The following is a 19,649-nucleotide window of genomic DNA, read 5'->3' as shown; positions in this document are numbered from 1 at the left end:
CACAACAAAAAATCATCTACATTTAATATGTCATTTAATGCGCCGGTGCCAATGGAGGCGCCTGGTAGTAAAACCGCTGCTTAAACAATCAATTTATCTTAGCCTACCATTCGGACGGACCAATTTCGTGCCACGTCGGGTGTGAAAATTTATTAGCTCTCACAGCCCCAGCTACAACACCGCCACAGTATTATTTGGGCGTACCGCAACCGGCACGCTATCGCGCTGCACTCAGCGTCGGAACACGTCACTTCAGCACTTAAGCGAAGCAGATTAGACCATCACACAAATCATGGGCACGCGCTGGGTCGCGCCAGAACATCACACGCACCCTCGCGAACGTCTCAAGAATGGTTGGAGTCACCAGCGAAGGGACGTGCGTGGCAACGGTCGAAGGGAGCAGTGTATCATTCCACACACACACACAAAGCCGTCCCACAACGGCAGACAAAAACGTGAAAGAAATGAAGCAAAACCTGTCTTTTGCTCAAAACGGTTGATTATACGCCACTGGACACATGTCCGTTGGGTCACGCAAGCCTACGGGTGGTTTTAATTGATTCATACATGTTTGATCAAACTGGAACGCTCATCAAAGTGGTGCTCGTTGGTGGTGAATTATACCATTTTTTGAGCATATTTGTCTTTCCTATGCACGGGTACAGAGCGGTCGGTAGTGACTGTTGTTGCCACACGCAAACGATTTCTTGAGGGGAGACATATTTTGGCTGTTTTTGTGACGAAAGTAGCTTGAAATTGATTCTTTTAAGGGTTCGTTTGCTTTGCATTTATCATTAACTGAGTGTGATGTTTCTAAAATGTTGCCATCGTCTTGCTGAACGTTCGATTTATCAACCCTTGTGTAATGAATTTAGCATACATTGGTGCATTTCCAAACGTGTGCAACCTTCCGCATGGGTTTGTTTTTCATTAGACCCGGTCGGTTTGTCGGTCCGTAAAGAGTCACTAGTATTATGTTGTTTTATTGAGGGTGCGTGTGTGTGTGTGTGTGTGTGTGTAGGTTTTTGCTGTGTACATCCTCTTCACCGAATATCGTCCGCACTCTACACGGTCGAAGCCAAGCGAACGAAAGCTCATCTGTGGCGCGTGAATTCAAGTGGTCGTAAAATGTTCCATCCCTGCCACAGACCAGCGGCCGGATTGCAACCACCCGCCCCCCCCCACCCGCAGAATTCATTTCCGGTCGGCCCGAAACTGGGCCGCTCCTCGGTTCGCTGTAACTTGCCGGCTGACGTAACTGAACCAATTTGCGATGAGACAATCTAGCGGCAGTGTCCTTGTACCGTGAAAATGGTTGTGCGCCGATGTAGACCGATGGGGAGCGATTTTCCGGGTGGATTGGACATGCATGCAAGCAGCGCACACACACACATACACACACTTGCAAAACAGTGGCACGAACAAAAGCTCAACGACATCTAAATTACAAGTGGAAAAAAGCACACAAACAGAAAAGCACGATGAAAAAACATAAAAACGTTGGAAAATAAATAAAATAAAATATATTTATTGCTTGTATGCAGCAGGAATAAATTATCCATGAATTTTTCTACTCGTCTCGCACTGCTTTTCCGAGCGTGTGCGTTGTTATGCAAAACGCGAAAATGAAAAAGAGCGTGAGAGAGAGAGAGAGAGAAAAAACAAACAATCGGTGGACCTCATCGAAACGAGAATTGTCTCACGTTGGCCGATCGGATGTGGAACGTAACGTGTGTTTTGTGTGTTGCTATGGGGATGAGAGATTTCATGGGCATAATACGCGACCAGCGGGCAGATAGTTTGTGGAAGCGAAGCTTGTGTTCCATTTTTTGTGCCTTTGAGTGGACATGTTTTTACAATGGCTTTTGCCTAACCCATTGTGTTTCACTTCTGACCCTAGCCTTTTGGAGATTGTTTTTTGTTGTCGGTTTTGTTCGGTTGTAAATGTGCGGATGTAGTCAGGACGCACGTGAAACTATTAATATCCGGTTGGTTGGAAAAGTGAATATCGAAGCGCGCTTGACTGGTCACGCGAATGCACAGGGCGAAACCCTGGGGCGGAATATCTCACGGGAAAAGATACGTTTTATTGCATAAGCTGATAAACAAAAAACAAATAAAAACGTTATTGAATTAATTATGTTATGTGTCAAAGAAGAAATAACCAAACAAAACAATTTTCCACCCCTGGCTCTAGGCAATTGGGGGAAGTGAGGAGCATTCAATGTTTGATTAAGGTAAACAGTTTCTTTTTGCATGCCCTGTTAAACGCCTGAAGGTATGTGATTTGGTGCTGTGATGTTACGCATCATGTAAATAATTATAATTTTGTTACTGGTAACAGTTTTATCAGGTTCAGCAGTAATAGTTTAACGTTCAAAAGATATATTTAAAAAAGCTAAAAAATACTATTTTTTTTTTAATTTTGATTAAGAAGAAGAGAAACAAGTTCAAACACTGAAGAAAAGGCAGTAAATGTTTCATTTTCCCCTGAATTGTTAAGCCAAAACCGGCCTAGATAGCTTCGCGACTCGTAAACTAATCTTACAATCAAAATGTCCCCAGTTATTTCCAAAGCATCGGACAGAATGCACACACACACACAAAATCGATTAAAATTAACGAAACAAAGCCCAGACAAATGGTTTCCTACCGCAAAGCAAATCACGATGGATCATCGGAAACATCACCCTCAAACAAGCGAAACAATTACGGGCCCCACCTCAGCATAAATATCCAGCAGCAAATCGGCAGCTGGATTTATGCCGCACTGAAATGCCGAGCAGTGATTATCATTAGCCTTTTCTCGCAGTTTGCATCATCATAAATAAACGGTGTATCTAATCCTGTAAACCATGCGACCAGGCGGCTGGCTCAGACGGTCCTGCTGGCAGCAGCAGCAGTTGTCGTGCAGGCTGCAGAGCTGCCGGCCGTCGACCGTGGGGTAGTGTCCCGCTTTGCCTGCCTCGTTATGTTTGAATAATGCATGAGACAACATAATCGAATATATTGATTGACTTTTCTAACAAAACCACTACCGACCAGTGGCTGCTAAAGGGGGTGCATATCGTCAGGTTCGTGGTTAGAAGGAGTACTCCACCAGGAACGATAGACCGGTTGACGAAAGTTTAGTCCGCCCGTTCCTTCTTAGGGAAGAGAGTTTGTGTGGGTGTGTGTGTGTGTAAGCGGGAACCAAAGCAGTGTGGCTCAAGTTTACCGTACCGACGTTTCGGTGGGTCGTGAACACATGTTTGTTCGTCTTGTGTTTTTTGTCCCCCGTTTTTCCGTCTGCTCCTCCTCTGTGCGGGGTTTTAATTTTGTTGTCAAACATCGAGTAGGTGGGCGGTGCACGAAGCCCGAGCGAGTTGGTCCGCTCGTTTTTGCGCACCCTCCAATAATGTCCCATTATGGACTACGACGACGTGTGGCAGCCAGTTCCAGAGCCAGCCAACCCTAAGATGAAGCAGATGAATGGCGTACTTAACGAGACGATTCAGCGATCGCTCGGGCGACAGCCAGCGGCTAAAGCCCGGTGCGGCGATGCGCTCGATGACGATGTGTGGCAGTCGCAGTGTGAACCACCCGGAGTCACTTCTATAAAAAATCAATGAAGTAATAGTCTGTCTCGTTTAATATTAATGGGAATCAGTTTGAGTTTTTCTATTAAAAAAGTTACTCCGTACTCGTGGCGTGGCGCATGAAGGATGGGCGAGTACTTTTGGTGTCGCTGGATGATGATGCTGTTGCTGCTGTTGCTGCTGTACACCATCCCGAAGAGTGTAATTAAATTTCCAACCCACCCTTCCAGCTGGAGGGCATCGTCCCCGCAAACCGATTGGAGTAGAGCAGCATATTGGCACGTTTGTTCACGCTTAGCAGCACCCTGCCCCGAGAGTGATGAGCACATTTTTCCCGGCAACCTTACGGAGCGAATGTGGCCGACAACGGCGAGAACCGTTTCGTGGCAGAATGATGACGCTCTGTCGCCGGTCATTCACAGGAGAAACTGCAACCGTGTTTTGTACCGTGCGCTGACACCTGGCTGAGGTGTACAAAAATAGTCAGCTAAATTGATTGAAATGGTGCAAAATTACGCTGGAAGCGATGTGGGCGATAGGAACTTTATCACGTTACGATCTATTTACTGTTTTTATTCTGAATGTGTCATGATTTTCTAACAACGACTGGGAAGAATTTCATTTCATTCTGCTTCCAGCATCCGACACTTTAAGATAAAACTAAATCAAATGAATTCAAGACTTTTTATTGAACTTTTTTACGCTTTTTTTGCTTTCCATTCCTAAGCACGACAACCCGACTACGTGTCTTTTTAGTGCCATCGCAAGCGTTATAGCTTCGAATGAAGTATATGACTTGAAAATGGCAAGCAAAAAAGGCAATTCACAGTCCTTCACTTTTATTGATTTTCTACAACCGGGTTCTTGGCCCACCTTGGCCCAGCACGACTGGAGAGTGCAGAAGATTGGTGGTCGGCACTGGTTCACCATTCGCTTGATTAGCTGATTCATCGGCGGAGGGGGAAGTTTGGGTTGAAAAAATACCTAATCAGGCAGATTGTTTGCTTTGCTTGGCCGTTAGCCTTTTTAGTATGTTTGTGTGCAAGTGTCCGCTATGAAAAGCGCCGAACGAACTAGAGCATTTTTCGGTGAAGGTACAACAGTTGGGAAATGCCGGGAAAAGTTTACTGTACGAGCGCCGGAACGGGTGAATGGATGATTTTTTTTTTGTCATTTTGACTTGATTTCTCTTTGTGTTTAGAGGATAACTATTCGATTTTCTCTAAATTTTTGTATCTGTGTATAGTGAAAACCAGTCCTTGAGTTTTTAAGACCTTGATTCCTAGACCACCACAGAACCTGTGAAGGTACATGGCCAATTTCAGAGATAATCTGGCCATTCACAGGATAGATGCAAAATGGGTCTAGGACAGTTCCAAGACCGGAACATAGTTCTGATCAGTTCCAGCATCGTAATATACTCAGAATAAGTTTCAGAACTGGTGCTGGATCGAGCTCAGAACCAGTATCAGTATGGAATCAAATTCAGCTCCTTAAGTGTCTTTGTTGTGAATCTCAGAGTCTGCTAGTGGAAATATACCGTTGCCTAGTCCGGTAACCGAGCCAAATTAGATAGTACAATCGATTTATAATAGCACTCAAAATGTCATTTTTTAAAGAACTTACTAACTACTGCTGCCCTTAAACAGTTCTTAGCGAGCAATTCACCAGCAGCACCGTCGTATTTTTTTTTCTTGTGCCACATGAGACCGCTCACATTCCGCTCACGGTCCCTCCGCTCACCAGAGCCCAACGAGACGATGCATGAAGTTTGCATAAATATTTTCATACACATTTCCTTCACTCGTGGGAGTGGGTTTAGTTCAACGTTCGTCTTCCGGTGCATATCGTCCGCTTCACCAACCACCCATCCGTTGGCGCTAGATAAAATTGCTTCCGGAGAGGAGGTTAAAAACGAAGAAGAAGAAAAAAAACGCTCTGTGTTGACGTGTTCTGCTGGTCCGGTCTCTTCGGGTCGGGTTGCCTCTTCAGTTTCTCATCACTTTTATTGGCCGGGCGGTGTTTCGCGCCCGTGCTAAGCGGATCTGCCGTTCCTCTCACTCCCTCTCTCTCGCTCTCTCTCTCCCTCTTCTGTTCGTTGTGTTTTGACCGCCATCGTGCATGAATCACGTCACTGTGCAGGCCACTTGCACGGGCTAACGCTAGCCCCGGGACATGTTTTATTCATGTGCGAGCGAAAACTGGACGAAATGAACGGAATGAATAAAAATCATAAACGGCAAAGAAACCGACGGGAGGAAGAAATTCGGCACCGAGCTTTCGGTAAACACGTAAGCATAAGCACACACACACACACGAACAGTGGCTGGTCCGGTGCTGGTACGGGCTCCTCACAAGTCATCCTGTTTGTTTTACGCCAGCAGCTTTTCACTGCCTTCCGTTTGGTTCTTACAAAAGAAAACAAAACAAACGAAGCAAAAAAAAGGCCACCAGCCAATGATGGTGTTTGATGGAAAACCGAAGAAAATGGATGGGCGGTAGCGATGAAGAATGAACATCATGCAAGTACAATTTCTGGGTATTGTTTTTTTCTTTCTTTCCTTTCGTTTGCTCACGCTGTTGCTGTGTGCCGTTGGAGATTCGCACACAAAAAAAAAAAAAAAACGCTCAGCTTTCCGGCACTGCCATTGCCCACCGTGTGGGTCGGGTGGATCCATGCTTGCGGCCCAGTCGGTCACTGTCCCCTGTCTAGCGCCGGTGTTTGCTCGGAGGAAAAATTGAACCACTAACCCCTTCCGGTTCGTCGAAGTAACTCACTTAGATTTATGCTTTTATCGAGTTCTCCTTACCTCCGCCGTTCGATGGTACGGGTGGCGTCACAGGTCGAAAGGCAGCCACCGAGTACACTGCCGTAAAAAGGGGTGGTTGCTACATACAAGGAAGACACGATGAGAATGGAGTAGTGGGCAGAAAAAAAAATGAGCAGCAGCAAGCAGAAGAGCAGTGTCATTTCTGCCCGAACGATAAATGGACTTGCTGTCTAATGCAGTAACGAATTTTGGTGTGTCCCTTCGACCCCCTTTTGCTTGACAGGCGAACCTTTTCCTGCTGGACGGTGGGGACATTTTCATTGCCTGCACCGACACCGACATTTGGTGTGTGTGTGTGTGTGCTAGTGAGTTTTGACTTGTCCGACCGACCGACCCCTACCGGTACCGGTAGGCGACAGGTTTTGGCTGGTAAAATTTGTTGATAGGATTGCACAGCGTGCGTACCTTTTTAAGCTGCAAAAGCACAGCAAAGGACCGACGGTGAAAGGTTGAACATTAAACCCACGTTTTGGCGCTCTCCTGCCTGCTGCTGGTAAGCCGATTCAATCGTCACACCCGGTCCCGAGTGTGTGTGTGAGTGTGTGCATGTGTTCAAGCCGGACAGATGCCTAGAGCGGATAAGTTTTGGGTGCCACGGTATCTTCGGTTCGGTCCCATTGCGACTAATGAGCGGCTGGCGTTTCATATAAGACGATAGGCAATACACTTGGCAAGTGGCATTTTGCAGCATGAATGTTACCTATTTAGCCCCAGGGGCAATTGAGCACCCTTGTCTCGGCGGGGAAGGGCAAAAAAAAACTGAACCAAACTTTTATGAACTAACTTAGCCGAGACGCTCGTACGCTTACAGACGTTTTATGCCATCTGGTGAACGCGAAATGGCCTCACCGAAGAAGAGCAGAGCTATCGAAAAGGAAGCAACCACCCCGCCTCGGTAAAGCTGACTGGGAAATAAAACTATTCAACCATTCGGCACACCATTTCGCAGCTCTCGGTCGGTCCCGCATCAACGCCGTTTGGTGATGTTTGTGCCTTCCAAAAACAAAAAAAAGTTTAAAGATCCTCTTAATTATGCTGCACTAAGACGGGTGCAGTGTGTTGTCCGGGTTTGCCGCGCAATATTAAAAAAAAAGAAGCAAAACCCGTAAAGTTTAACGGTCTACGAGGCTTATAGTACGAAAAAAGGGAATCGCCCGCTTTGCCACAGAATGCGGTGGATGGCTTTTATCGACTTCCTTCCCCCCACGTACGCCCCACAAAACAAGCAGATGTACGGGAAGCTACATGAGCCACACCGGGTCTTGGAAACCTTTCAGCATAACCAGACCAAAGCAACCTCAACCAAACACAGGGATGCTTGGGGCGGGCCCTGGTTTGCCTGCGCCTGAGAGGGATAAGAAAAGATGCGAAAGCAGAAGAACCCATTCAATCCCGGCGCCTTGTGGTGCGCTTTGCTTGAGCTGTGGATGGAGCAAGAGAGCGAGAGAGGTGGAGCAAGTTCATGGTCCCTTTTTTTGGCTTTCCCAATTTGCCTTATAAAAGACAAAGTTCTAACAATGATGATGGTGTCCAATTCATAGTTCACTTCCCATTTCGCTCGCTTGTGGAAGCGGAGACCGTGAGATAGGAAGTACTTTTTTCCTCACTTTGCCTTTTTCTCTGGGTGTATGTGTGTGTGTGTGTGTGAGGATAGTGAAAAGTTTCTCTCTTGCAGTTTGCTTAAAAGCTGAACGCCACAGCACTGCCAGCGCAATGGTTTGCCGGAGTTACCAACGGGTGCAGCGGGCATACGGTTTCGTTGCGGTATATTGTACGAGACCGGAAACGGCTCCTCGTCACCACCGAGGTCGGGACCCACCAAAATCGACGGCAGGGCAGCAGCTGAGCAAACATAATGAGAAACGCTCTGGCGAGGGTGTCGTTAATTACCGGAAAACTCACTGCAGAAAAAAAAGGGCAGTACAGGATATTGGATAACAATAGGCAGTCCAACAGCACCCAAGACGGTGGTTCAATAAAAAGCTCGTTTGGATGGGATCAGTTTGAGCTGACGTCAGAGTGTTGACGCGCTGGCAGGAGACTGCTGGTGCAGTTCACTTGTGTTGATTGATTGGCGAAAACTTTGTACCGAGTTGCTAAGGATAATCCGATACGTTTCGGGACGTTTGGAACCGGGTTTGAACACGAAGCCGTGTTCTTTGCATCTTAAGTAACGCATGCGGTTGTAAATGTAACACAAGACCGGTGGTTGCGGTAAGGACTTTGTGAAACTTTATTTACAATATGTTATTAGCTGTTGTGTGGTAGATACAAGATACATGGCAGATAACTTTCAATAAGTTTTTTGTTTGTTTGATCTACTTCCAAAAACTTCAGTAGACACACTGACGAGAGTTCGTTTTTGCCGTCGAAGTGTAAGTATGTCCGCTTAAAATAACGTTGTCTGTACTTCCATCGATAGGTTGTGTTTCTGTTTGCATCAGAAACATTCATCACATTGTTTGGAGTTAATGTTTACTGTAGAGATACACGAGGTGAGATCAACAAACGTTTCCAGGTGCAAAATCTATTTCGTCCAGGTTTTTGTTTTATTGTCTTCATTGACTTCAATGTCGTATATGATAGCATAGTCAGGGAAAAACTGTACGAGGGTATGAGCTCTTTTGAAATTCCGACTAAACTGATAAAGTTAGTTAGAATGACTATGACCAACGTCCAACTTGCCAGGTGAAGGTGAATGAAAAAATCTCAGGGCCTTTTTCTACCATCAAAGGACTACATCATGGGGACGGGCGTGTCTGTCTGCTATTTAACTTGGCGCTAGAGAGGGCCATCCGGGACTCGAGAGTGGACACTTGGGGAACCATCTTCTATATATCTTCTATCTTAACCCAGACTCTGGCATACGCATATACGCATATAGACTTCATTGGTCTGCCGCTCTCCTATGTAGCATAACCTTACCGAGGGATCGAGCAGGCGACAACGAACCTCGGATATTAAACCTACGTAGGCGTGACGTACAGATAGGGAATGCTCTTTGAAGTCGTCACGGAATTCACTTATCTTCGATCAAAGGTCAGTAACGACTAAAGCATGGAGGCTGAGTTGCGCGCAAGGATACTGGCTGCCAACCAGTTATTCTACAGCCAGAGCAAGTAGTTCACCTCAAAGAACTTGTCGCGACGAACGAAGCTGCGACTATATAGCACCTATATTGGACCGGTACTCATATACGACTCTGATACATGTTCATTTTCCGAATCTGATGAAACCCTCATAGCCGCGTTCGAGAGGAAGATGCGCAGAAGGATTCTTGGTCCTGTATACGTGGAAGGACAATGGAAGAACCGTTATAACGACGAGCTATACGAGATGTACGGCGACCTCAATGTCGTGCAGCGTATCAAGCTCGCCAGACTCTGGTGGGCTGGCGCTGGGTAACTAAATAAGTAGCATATGTTTTATCATATTGCCGATTGGTTTAGATTACTGGTTAAATATTATGGGCTTTTTTACTTCGTGTTAATGACCAAAAGAAAGCTATGAGGAGGTTCAATCTGGAACTGAGCCACCTGGGCGTAAGAATATTCTAGCACAATTGATGAACTACTCATCTGGACCAAAAGTTATTAAAGTTTGTATGTACAAAGCAACAATAATACTTAAAAATAATAAAGACGCTTAATAAATCGGATGACTGCATGAACAATTAAGTCGCCATCCTTTTAAGTTGGAATTGATTTCATAAAACTAGTGTAAATTGTATATATTCATTTTTAATGCAAATCAACACCGTGTTGAAAAATAATTCGTAGTAATTACCAATTCCTTGTGAATACTGCGACTCAAAACTTCCATTGTTGTCTGCTAACAAAGTAATTCTGCGTTTTGACCGCACCGCAAGAGATGATCCTTTGAAGGGCGTAATTTCTTTTGAAAAATAATTTGCAACCATGGGGCAGATGCCATGAAATTGGGTAGAAATCAATAGAACACAAAACTCATCTGCTCACATTCGTTCCGGTCGCTCTGCCACAAGGCAGGCGGACCGTTTTGCATCGAAACCGAACTGCATTGAAACATGTCGAACGTTTGTCAAACGGTTTCTGGCTAGTTCTTCGATCATGGCCAGGGTGTTTTTTCGTCCTTTTTAACCCAAAGCTTAAAAAAAATCAGCCACACATTCATATGTGGAAACAGGGAAGTATCTGCGGTAGCTCGAAGCGCTTGGCACCTTTTTTATGCAATCGCGCACGTCTGTTTGCTTTGCGTGTTGCCGAGTAGCTGACAAGCGGCGGAACGTCGTTGCAATGCCGGTCGGCAATGAGTTTAAGCGCCCTCAATTGTTTCTAGAGACCGCACAAAAGGAACCTACCCAAGCACAGCTCTGCTGAAACTGTATCTCTGGGTGCATATGTGTATTTTCTACTTTAAGCAACCTAGCTGCAGCTTTTCGCTTGCTCGTTCGCCACTGACGGTCTGCGATTGTCCGTTTGTGAAAAGAGTTGCAGAACCATTTTTTTCGTTTTCCCAAACTCAATACGTTGCTTTTCGTATTCATGTTTGGTTTTTTTTTTTTCGTCTACTTGTCCTCCCGTTCCACGCTAATGTTCTACAACAATTGGCATGAACATGCCCTGCCGTGCCGAAAAACATGCAGCACGGATGCAGCTGCCAAACCATCGCTGTGCTGTGTTGTTCAACAGAACGTGCACGCTCGTTCGTACTCCGAATGGATATCATCGTGGATTTTCTTTTTCTTCCGTCGCATCTAGTCCTAGTAAGTAACTGTCTAACCGTCAGATGTAGGCAACGGGTTTCGATCAGGAATCGAATTGTTCAAATGCAAATCGATCCGACAGGGCCGCCCGGGCTCTGTACTGCTATTTTGGGCGCGATCAGCCATTTGGCTGCGCACATCAGGCGTTACTGGTAGAGCAGCCCGCCGGTCCGGTGTGCAATGCCAGCCGAATGCGAGCAGCTAAATGCATTCGCGTGATGATGTACCGAAGTTGTGTGAGGGTTTAACACGTTTTTTCCGGCTCTTGTTGTTGCTGTTTGGCCGGTTTCATTCGGTTCACTCTCCGGTCCATCTTGCACAACGTAACGGAATCCTTCACCGATTGGCTTCATCGCTGCGGTAATCGACGGGCGGTATCGCTCGGGAGATCTCGTGGTGCCAGCATGCACTTAAGCATTTGGGCAATGCGATGAAGCTTTGTGTGTGTGTACGTGTTTTATTTCTGAACCTCCAACACATTAGCCGAGAGGAACATGAATTTTCCATTGCAACCAAAGCTGCCATGAGTGAAACACTTGAATGGCATGAAAGAACGGTGGAACGCTGGTATCGCGCAGACCGCACTGGCCGTTGCGTTAAAAGCGCTATGCACAATGCTGTACGGAACACGTGCGCTTGTTCGTTGGGGTTTTTTGGCGATCTCTGTCTGTTGCTCTTGCCATTTGATGCACACTGATCGATATGGATTAGACCGTTGTATGAAGCTATTGAGTTAAGGCAGACGAATCGCAACGAATTAGACGGTGGAGCCTGGAGTTGTTAAAAGCTTGCGCTTTACACAGGCCATTGAAAGCCTTTGATTCTAACTGCAATTAGTTAAAGTGCGTTTAACCATCGTTGGGAGCTCCAGCTATTCGGGGTTGTAGTGAATATGTGCTTCAGGTGTATCTTTGAAATCCAATTATCAACGCTCGGAGACGGATTGGAGGGGTTTTGAGTTTTTCAAGCTAGAGCCAAAGATTTTTCCAACAATAAACGTAAAGGAAATAAGCCAAGCTTGGAAAAATCCAACGACCACTGAACGGGCTTGTTATGTGGATTCTTTGCTACCATTGCAACAAACCTTCTCAAAAGCAACCCGTTCCAACGGATGCATTACGCAATGAGAATGAAAATTCAATTTGCTCATGCACGTTCACTGTGCAAGTGATTGAAAGGCTTCGAGCTCGATTCAATCCTTCAGTGTGCGCAAAATGTACCGACGGAACCATCATCTTGCAGAGAGCGCATGCAACGGCCTGGCCGAGAGCTGAAGGTTGGAACTTTTTATCTGTGTGTTTCCTTTTTTCCGTGAGCCGATATGTGGCTTCTTTATTGGCGATGAACAAAGAACAGTGGAACGGGAATGAGTTGCTGTCCAAATTCTTGCCCCAAACATCGTCCCTTGACGGATGCAGAAGTTTTGCATGTTGTCTGTTGGTTTGCCTTTCTGGGCTGGCTGGTGCCGAGCCTTTGCAGTACGTACAGTTTAGTGGGAATTTAATTAAACTGAAAAAAGACGAGCGATCGGGAAGGTGGTGGCGGACTTACCGTCTTGTTGCCGAGATTTTTAACCCGACAGTTGAGATACGCCGTTTTGCCCAGCAGCGCCGTAACGTTCTTCGAGGCGGCCACGTCAAAGTACGGCCCCACGCGCGACTGCTCCGTGGGCTGGGCCGTCGTCTCGACGTTTGTTGGCCTGCTGCTGCTGCTGCTGCCGCTGCTGCTAGCACCAACTGTTGCAGCACTTCCGCTGCTACTGCTACTGCTGGTGGTGCTTATGCTGCTGCTGCTGCTGCTACTGCCACTACTGCCAGCACTGCTTGTGCTTGTGCTGCTGCTTACACTAGAGCTACTGCTAATGCTACTACTACTGCTACTGCTGCTGCCGCTGCCGCTGCTACTGCTACTGCTGCCGGTTAGCAAGTTGCCCGGTTGTCCTGCCTGACTACTGCTGTCTTTCGTTGATGCGGTATGCTGCTGCTTTGGTATCGCGTCTCGTTGTGCTGCGTTTACTGTGAAGCAAAAGAAAGAAATAGAAAGAAGGAAATGATTATTTGGTTTTTGGCAAAGTAATCAGGTCCGTACAATGGGTGAAAATCAATTTATTTCAGACATGAAAAAAGCTGATCAGAGTTCATTAATCCATAGAACAACACATTTCAAACTGTTCGATGAAGTTTAATGTTTAATTTTTAATGTTTACATCCGGTATTAGCTGGCTCAACTGTGTGAGTAAAATTTATACATCATTTTCACTTGAACATGATGGAGGAAAATGATTTTTTGCTTACGAAATTACTTCAAAAATATTATAATTTTTCCACCACTTTTCTACCCTTAGCTAGCCTCTCCTTTTGAAATGTTTCATGATCTGCTAGTTAGCCAAAATGTTAATGACATCATGCGTTTCATATCATACCAAACATTGTCATAATAGAGAAGGTTATAGCTAGAGAAGGGTAGTAGAAGAACGACTAAAGTTAGCTGTGCAATTCCTACTTTGTCTACACTTCGTTTTGGTCAAATGGAAACCTTACTGCCATTGCAATTGGTTTCAATATTCACAACAAAAAACGTCAAATTGATTTCAATAGTGAACTTCAGCTTAAATAATACGAGAAAATGAAAAAAAACTCAGTATCAATTTTGTCGTGTTACAACTTGATCTGGCTGGCTTTTTTTTGCAATAAATTGAATTTACTTCCAATTCGCTAAGCTTTGCATGCCAGCCATCCAGCCGGGATTCAAATTCAAAATTTACTGATTTATGATACCGGGGTACGGCAGCATCGCTCCCAGGTCAAGCTGGTCCTCTGCCAAAGTGCATTTTGGAAACCCGTGCAAAGTGAAAATGTAAAATGTAATCACTTATTCGGCCTCGCTTCGACTTATCTCCGCCACTAACTGGTACGCTGTAAGCCAGTGAGCTTTAAATTACACAGAGAGAGCGAGAGAGAGAGAGAGATCGAGAGAGAGAGAGAGAGAGAGAGAGAGAGAGAGAAAGAGAGGGATTGTTTTTGCACAGCCACCAAATTCAACCATGACACAACTCATTTTTCTACTGCTTGTGAGGTGGGGAGTGGCAAGGATGTGAGCTGGCCAAATTTGGCCAAATTAATTTAGCTAAATGAACGCACTCGTCGCTACGGGCAAAACATTTGATCGATAGTTGCGTATCGAGCGCGACGTAAATGGGTGTAATTCAATTTCGGTACATATGGAGCAGTAAAACTGTTTCCCCCGATCCACCCAGAGTCTACCCGGAGTGGAGTGAGTTTATTTTTCTGCATATCCTGTTACCGAGGGAGACACCGTAGTGGGCTTAATTTCAACTATCATTCTCTCTCTCATTTTGTTTTTATCTGTGTGAATATTTTTTAAATGTAAAAATCAATTCCAATTTATTTCGCATTCAATTGGTTGAGCATTCTGTGCGCGCCGTTGATTAAAATGCACTTTACAGGCGGGCAAATTTCGTTGCAAACGAATCAATCCACTTTGCCGCATCGAAACGTCTGTCATTCATGAGAGTGTGTGTGTTGTGGGTGAGGAAAAGCGGCTTATCGTGCGTGTATCTTAATCATACGGTACCCGTTCCCGTGGCTCAGTGAGAACGATGGGGCTTAATGCGTTTCGGCATCAAAATGGGGCTTGATTATAAGCATTTTAAATCATTTCCACTCAGGAATGGAGAAACAGCACTCTGTGCGCTCTGTGGCCTGATGGAAATGTAAATACAGCATGGGTGGGAATTATCGTAGTCCCACCCACGGAGCTGTTTCCTGCGTCGGTGCGAATCATCAGCCGTTACATTGCAAACGATCATCATTACCGCGCTTGTAAGTGAGTTTTGAGTGAATTTCTGACATCGATATGGCTCACTGACAGTGCGTCAAGAATACAATAAAAGCAAAACAGCGCTCGAGAGATTGGATTAAACATGGTAAATGTAATTGATACGAAGCACAGTAATACTGAAATGTATATTCTTTTCATTGGCTCCATTCCTTGGACGTTGCAAGGTAAATGTGAAAACAGTTTAATGTAATGCACACAACTCCGCAACCAATTCGTGGGCTGTGTTTTCCCCCTTAGGATTTGGTGCGTTTCTCTTTGTACGAAAGCATATCTGCAGCGTGCAGTAATTGCACAATCAAAACCCTAATTTTATACGTCTCACAATCAATAACGGAGCGTGCGCGGGGAAATTGAAAAGCGTACAATAATTAAAACAAAATCATTATTTAATTGCAATTGCAATTGCGGGTGCGCTCCGGTAAAAAAAGAACCTCAAATAGATTGTGTCTTCCGCCCCTCTGGCTGATATGGAAATACAGTTTCGTGCATAACATTATAATAACTATCACCGAAGGAAACAGTCGGGCGTGCGTGCCAAACCGACGGTAAGCCAAAATCAATCATCGGGTGCAAAAATTATGAAAATGAACCACAGCACAAAAGCTAAAACCTCCAAACCACCGTCACCGGTTGGCTCTTCGCTCAGCTACCGCAAGCAGTATGGTTCGAATTGTGACAATATCAATCGATGAAAAAAAAAACACACACAAACAAAAACAACAACTCCAGTAGCACAATGTCACAGGCACGGTAGAATAATTTCCATTTGCTATTCTCGTTGCGATCTTTTTTTTTGTTGCTCTCTATGACCGTCGCGTACCGCAAGCGCCCATGATTAGAATAATCATTCACGTGCGTGCGCGCGCGCGCTCGCCCGCTCGTTTGCGTGCATCATGCGCGCATATCAATTTAAGCTAATTAGTGTCCCATAGTTGGCTCGCCTCGCAAGGATCAAAACTTTCCGGTTGTTGCTCATCCGTTTGATCGATTTGCTGCCAACCTGCCGGGGGAAAGGGAAGGTATCAGGACAGTGGTAGGTGGAGTGGCAAAGCGGCCACAGCTCATTAGCGAATTCAAAGCGAATTTTTCTCACCTTGCCGGTTGCGCGGACGCAACCCGTGGCGCAACGTGGGCCACGATTCAAATCACCACCACCCGCGGTGTGAAGCGGTGTGACGCGGCGTGATGGGCGTCGGCGTGACATGCTGGCGGGCTGAAATCTCGTGATTGAAATCACTTGATCGAAAATAATCTCACCCGGCGCTGGTGCCGCCCGCACTGTTCCACGATGCCCACCGCTTTTTGTTCGCCCGGCAATGAATGGAGGCATCATTAATCTAATTAAAAATCAATCAGCCTAGCAGCGTCAGACGAAGGGCGGCAAAGCGGGGCAAATGGTTTGATTGGTCTTGGTGATTCGTTTCGGGTGGAGCAGTCGGGAAAATTCCCACAATTTGAGTACAGTGTGCCAGGTGTGCGCTCTGTGCGTTCCACGCTATTGCTTTACTTTTCATGTGACTGTTTGATGTTTGATGTGTTTTTCGGTTGCGGTGTTTGGGTGTTTGGTGTAAAAATGGTTAATGCAAATAGCTTAGAGTAATGTTCAAGTATTCCAAAAGTGAAATGTTTGCTTTCGCCCCGGACGGGATGCTTCATTTATTCTAAAAAGGCTCTAATATTCGTTCACCAAAGGAGGAGAAATCTAAACCGGGGAAGGTGGCCGTAAGATTAATCGTTTAAATCCGGCGACGGTATCCACCCGACGCAGGGGGATAAGGACGCATGGGAGAGTTTAGGGCTTCGAAATGGGATAATGCGGCTGGGCTGGGCTATCGAAAGACCTTATTGGTTAACAAATTTACCAATCTTTCGGCCCAAATCTCGCAGCAGCTGGGGGACGGCAAGCGAGGGCAAGAGTGGCAAATGCTGATCGTCCCAGCTCGGATTGGGAGAAAAAGTTAACCCGCCGGAAGTGACGTAGCTGAGCAGGGATGACGATGAGACGGCAGCTAACAAAGCAGCACCCAAAGAGTACAATATGCACGCAAAAAGTATGACGCACGACAAACCAAACTTAAAGTGTCACCCATTATCTCTGGGAGCTATTTTTTCCACTCTCTCCTTTATATGACGATGAAAGATGACGAGCGTTTAAAATAAAAGTAAACTAATTTCCCTAATCTAGCGGCATTCATTGTCGCCGATGAATGAAGATTAAACAATTTATAGCCGACGGTATTTGTTCCCTCCTAACCATCCGACCTTGATCGGACGAGCAGCGTAATTCGATGACTTTCTGTCTCTCACGCTCTTTCTGTCACTCTCTCTCTCTCTCTCTCTCTCTCTCTCTCTTTCTCTCCCAATCTCCGCTCGGGTCTCGCAAGTTCAGTGATTTACTCGGTCGATGTCTTTATGGTTGCAAATGGAGAGAAAAATTTCCAGCAATCATCCTCATCCCCAGCCGCCAGCCCCATGTTCTCGTTCGCCGGTTTTCGAAGGGAAGGAATGTCGGCTGTTTCTTATTTCACGACCAGAACGCAAACCCGATGGTGCACACTTATTTACGCGCGTTGATTAATGAACTTTATCTTCGTCTGGGATCTTTGTTCTGGTCGCTGCTTTTGGCGCAGATACTGCAACTGTTCGCTTTGCGTTGCGTTAAAAGGAAAACGGCAAAGTGGCGAAGCTATGTCAAATCAGCAAGCTCATTTGTTACTGGTTTCACCCCGGGGCCCGAGGTGAGCAGGCGATGCGACACCCACGCTGGTGGGCAGGGATGGTGAAGGGCAATTGGAAGACTTTTTGTTTTCCTTCCAGACGCCTTTGCTCGAGAGCTTTTGTTTTACTTGGTAGTTTGCGCTTCGCCAGTCGGTTGTGATGAGGCCGGCAGGAATGTGCCTATTTTAGCCGCATGCCGAAAGAGTGGCAATAAATAGCTTCATCATCCAATTTCAAGCATGTTTTAAAGATGTTTAACGATGGGATGAGGGTATGCTTGATTCGAAAGATAACATTCTAATTGTATGTTGATATTATTCGCATAGAATGATTTACTAACAACGAAACTAAGATTTAGTTCCATTGTTATTACTTGAGCTTCCAAAGATATTTCCTTATTTAATGTGCCAACACTAACATTCCAACCATAATACGTTATTTAAACTAAGAAAACTTCATTACGTCTGATTTCGTACAATATTTAAATTATTCATTTCAATCACTCAGCATTTAAAATTGAGATTAAACATTCCCCATTTAAAACATAAAATACCTGATAGAGCCAGCTTCCTCACTGATGGATTAGTTTGGAGATTGTTCTTTCCTTAAAATGCGGATTCAATGTCGAATTGGATTATAAGCCATATTCTGATTTGAATTTTAATGAAATATAGCACAAAAAAACACTCCAGATTTCACGTTGAATTTCACTGCAGGCCGGGTTACGGCTTAAGCTGCAAAATCCGATTGCTAAAAACTTGTTAATCGTATAATGTTGTGGCACCGATCATTGAAATGAAATAGCATAATTTATTTAATGTTATTGACAGAGAGCAATTTAATTTGCTAAAACAAAAAAAAAGCGTGTTATATAGCAATAGAAATGTTTTAAAAACTAGTACAACCATCACAGCCCACACCAGTACACAAAAACAGCACGAACAAACATCGAACATAATGATGCTATCAGTGTTTCGCAAAACCATCGCATTTCGCCAAACTCCGCACCAGCTGATCCAGTTATCCGCAGCGCTAATCAATTTATCGTGAAAGAATAAATTATGGAAATGCAAACTCTGTAAGCGACATAATTTATTCAGCCACTGCTAACTGCCACCGCCGCTGCTGCCATGGTACACCACTGTTCGGTACGATTCAAAAACATGGACAGCACATTGAAACGCCCCACCCTCGGTTGTCGTCTGCTTGCAACGTTTGCTGTCCCTTATTTTAATTATAATTTTCGCAAATGTTGCTAAACTGTCGTCTTTGAAACTTTTGCACAAGACACAAACACACATACACACACACACACCCACACACACACAGGCACAGCCATACGGAACTCATGGCCGGTGGGCCCCCGAGTGGCAATGGCAGTAAATGGTTGCTTGCAGTTGTAACATAACGCCTAATGTCCAACATAATGCATTTATTGTGCGCCGAAATGTTGCGCTGTTCGGCGACTCATGAACGACAATTACCTCCGCGGATAGAGGGAGAGCTGGGTGAGGGAATAGAGTGAGTGTGAGCGAGAGAGAGAGAGGATGGGAAACAGTGTGGGCGTCCCCTGGCTTTCATCTTCATGGAGCATCTTTCGGCCGTGGCCGTCTTATTTTCCCGGGCAGCGTTTTGAATATTTATAAGCATCCGAGGACCACTCGCTTGCGGTCGGTTGCGCCTTATCTGTCGGCCCCGGTGACTGAGCTGTGCATTCCGGGGAGGGAAGCAAGATGTTTTTTCTCTCGCTCCCTCTCTTATGTTGTGCTTATGTAATTTGGTGTTTGTGTGTGAGTCCATGAGATAGCTTCTTATTAGTAGCTGGCGCTACCGTTTGCTTCTTACAGCGCCTGTATGCGAACCCCAACGGTTTGCGCTGATAAGAATTGACAGATCCAATTAATTTAAACATCCTCT

At 45.4% G+C, this 19,649-nt stretch overlaps 1 protein-coding gene across 6 annotated transcripts in view; it reads right to left on the bottom strand.

Annotated features, from left to right (window-relative positions):
• The window catches only part of LOC120948803 (serine-rich adhesin for platelets-like), a 188,658-nt gene that overhangs the window by 17,411 nt on the left and 151,598 nt on the right, over positions 1-19,649 (bottom strand). For all 6 annotated transcript variants that reach the window (XM_040365520.2, XM_049611243.1, XM_049611244.1 and 3 more), the window contains one exon: positions 12,705-13,168. In XM_040365520.2, the coding sequence (XP_040221454.2) occupies positions 12,705-13,168 (464 nt within the window). The remainder of the gene's footprint in view (positions 1-12,704; positions 13,169-19,649) is intronic.

Source organism: Anopheles coluzzii, chromosome 2 (assembly GCF_943734685.1).
Source record: "Anopheles coluzzii chromosome 2, AcolN3, whole genome shotgun sequence".
NCBI classification, from domain to species: Eukaryota; Metazoa; Arthropoda; class Insecta; order Diptera; family Culicidae; genus Anopheles; species Anopheles coluzzii.
The sequence above is the reverse complement of the archived record's forward strand: the minus strand, read 5'-3'. Positions and strand labels throughout refer to the sequence as shown.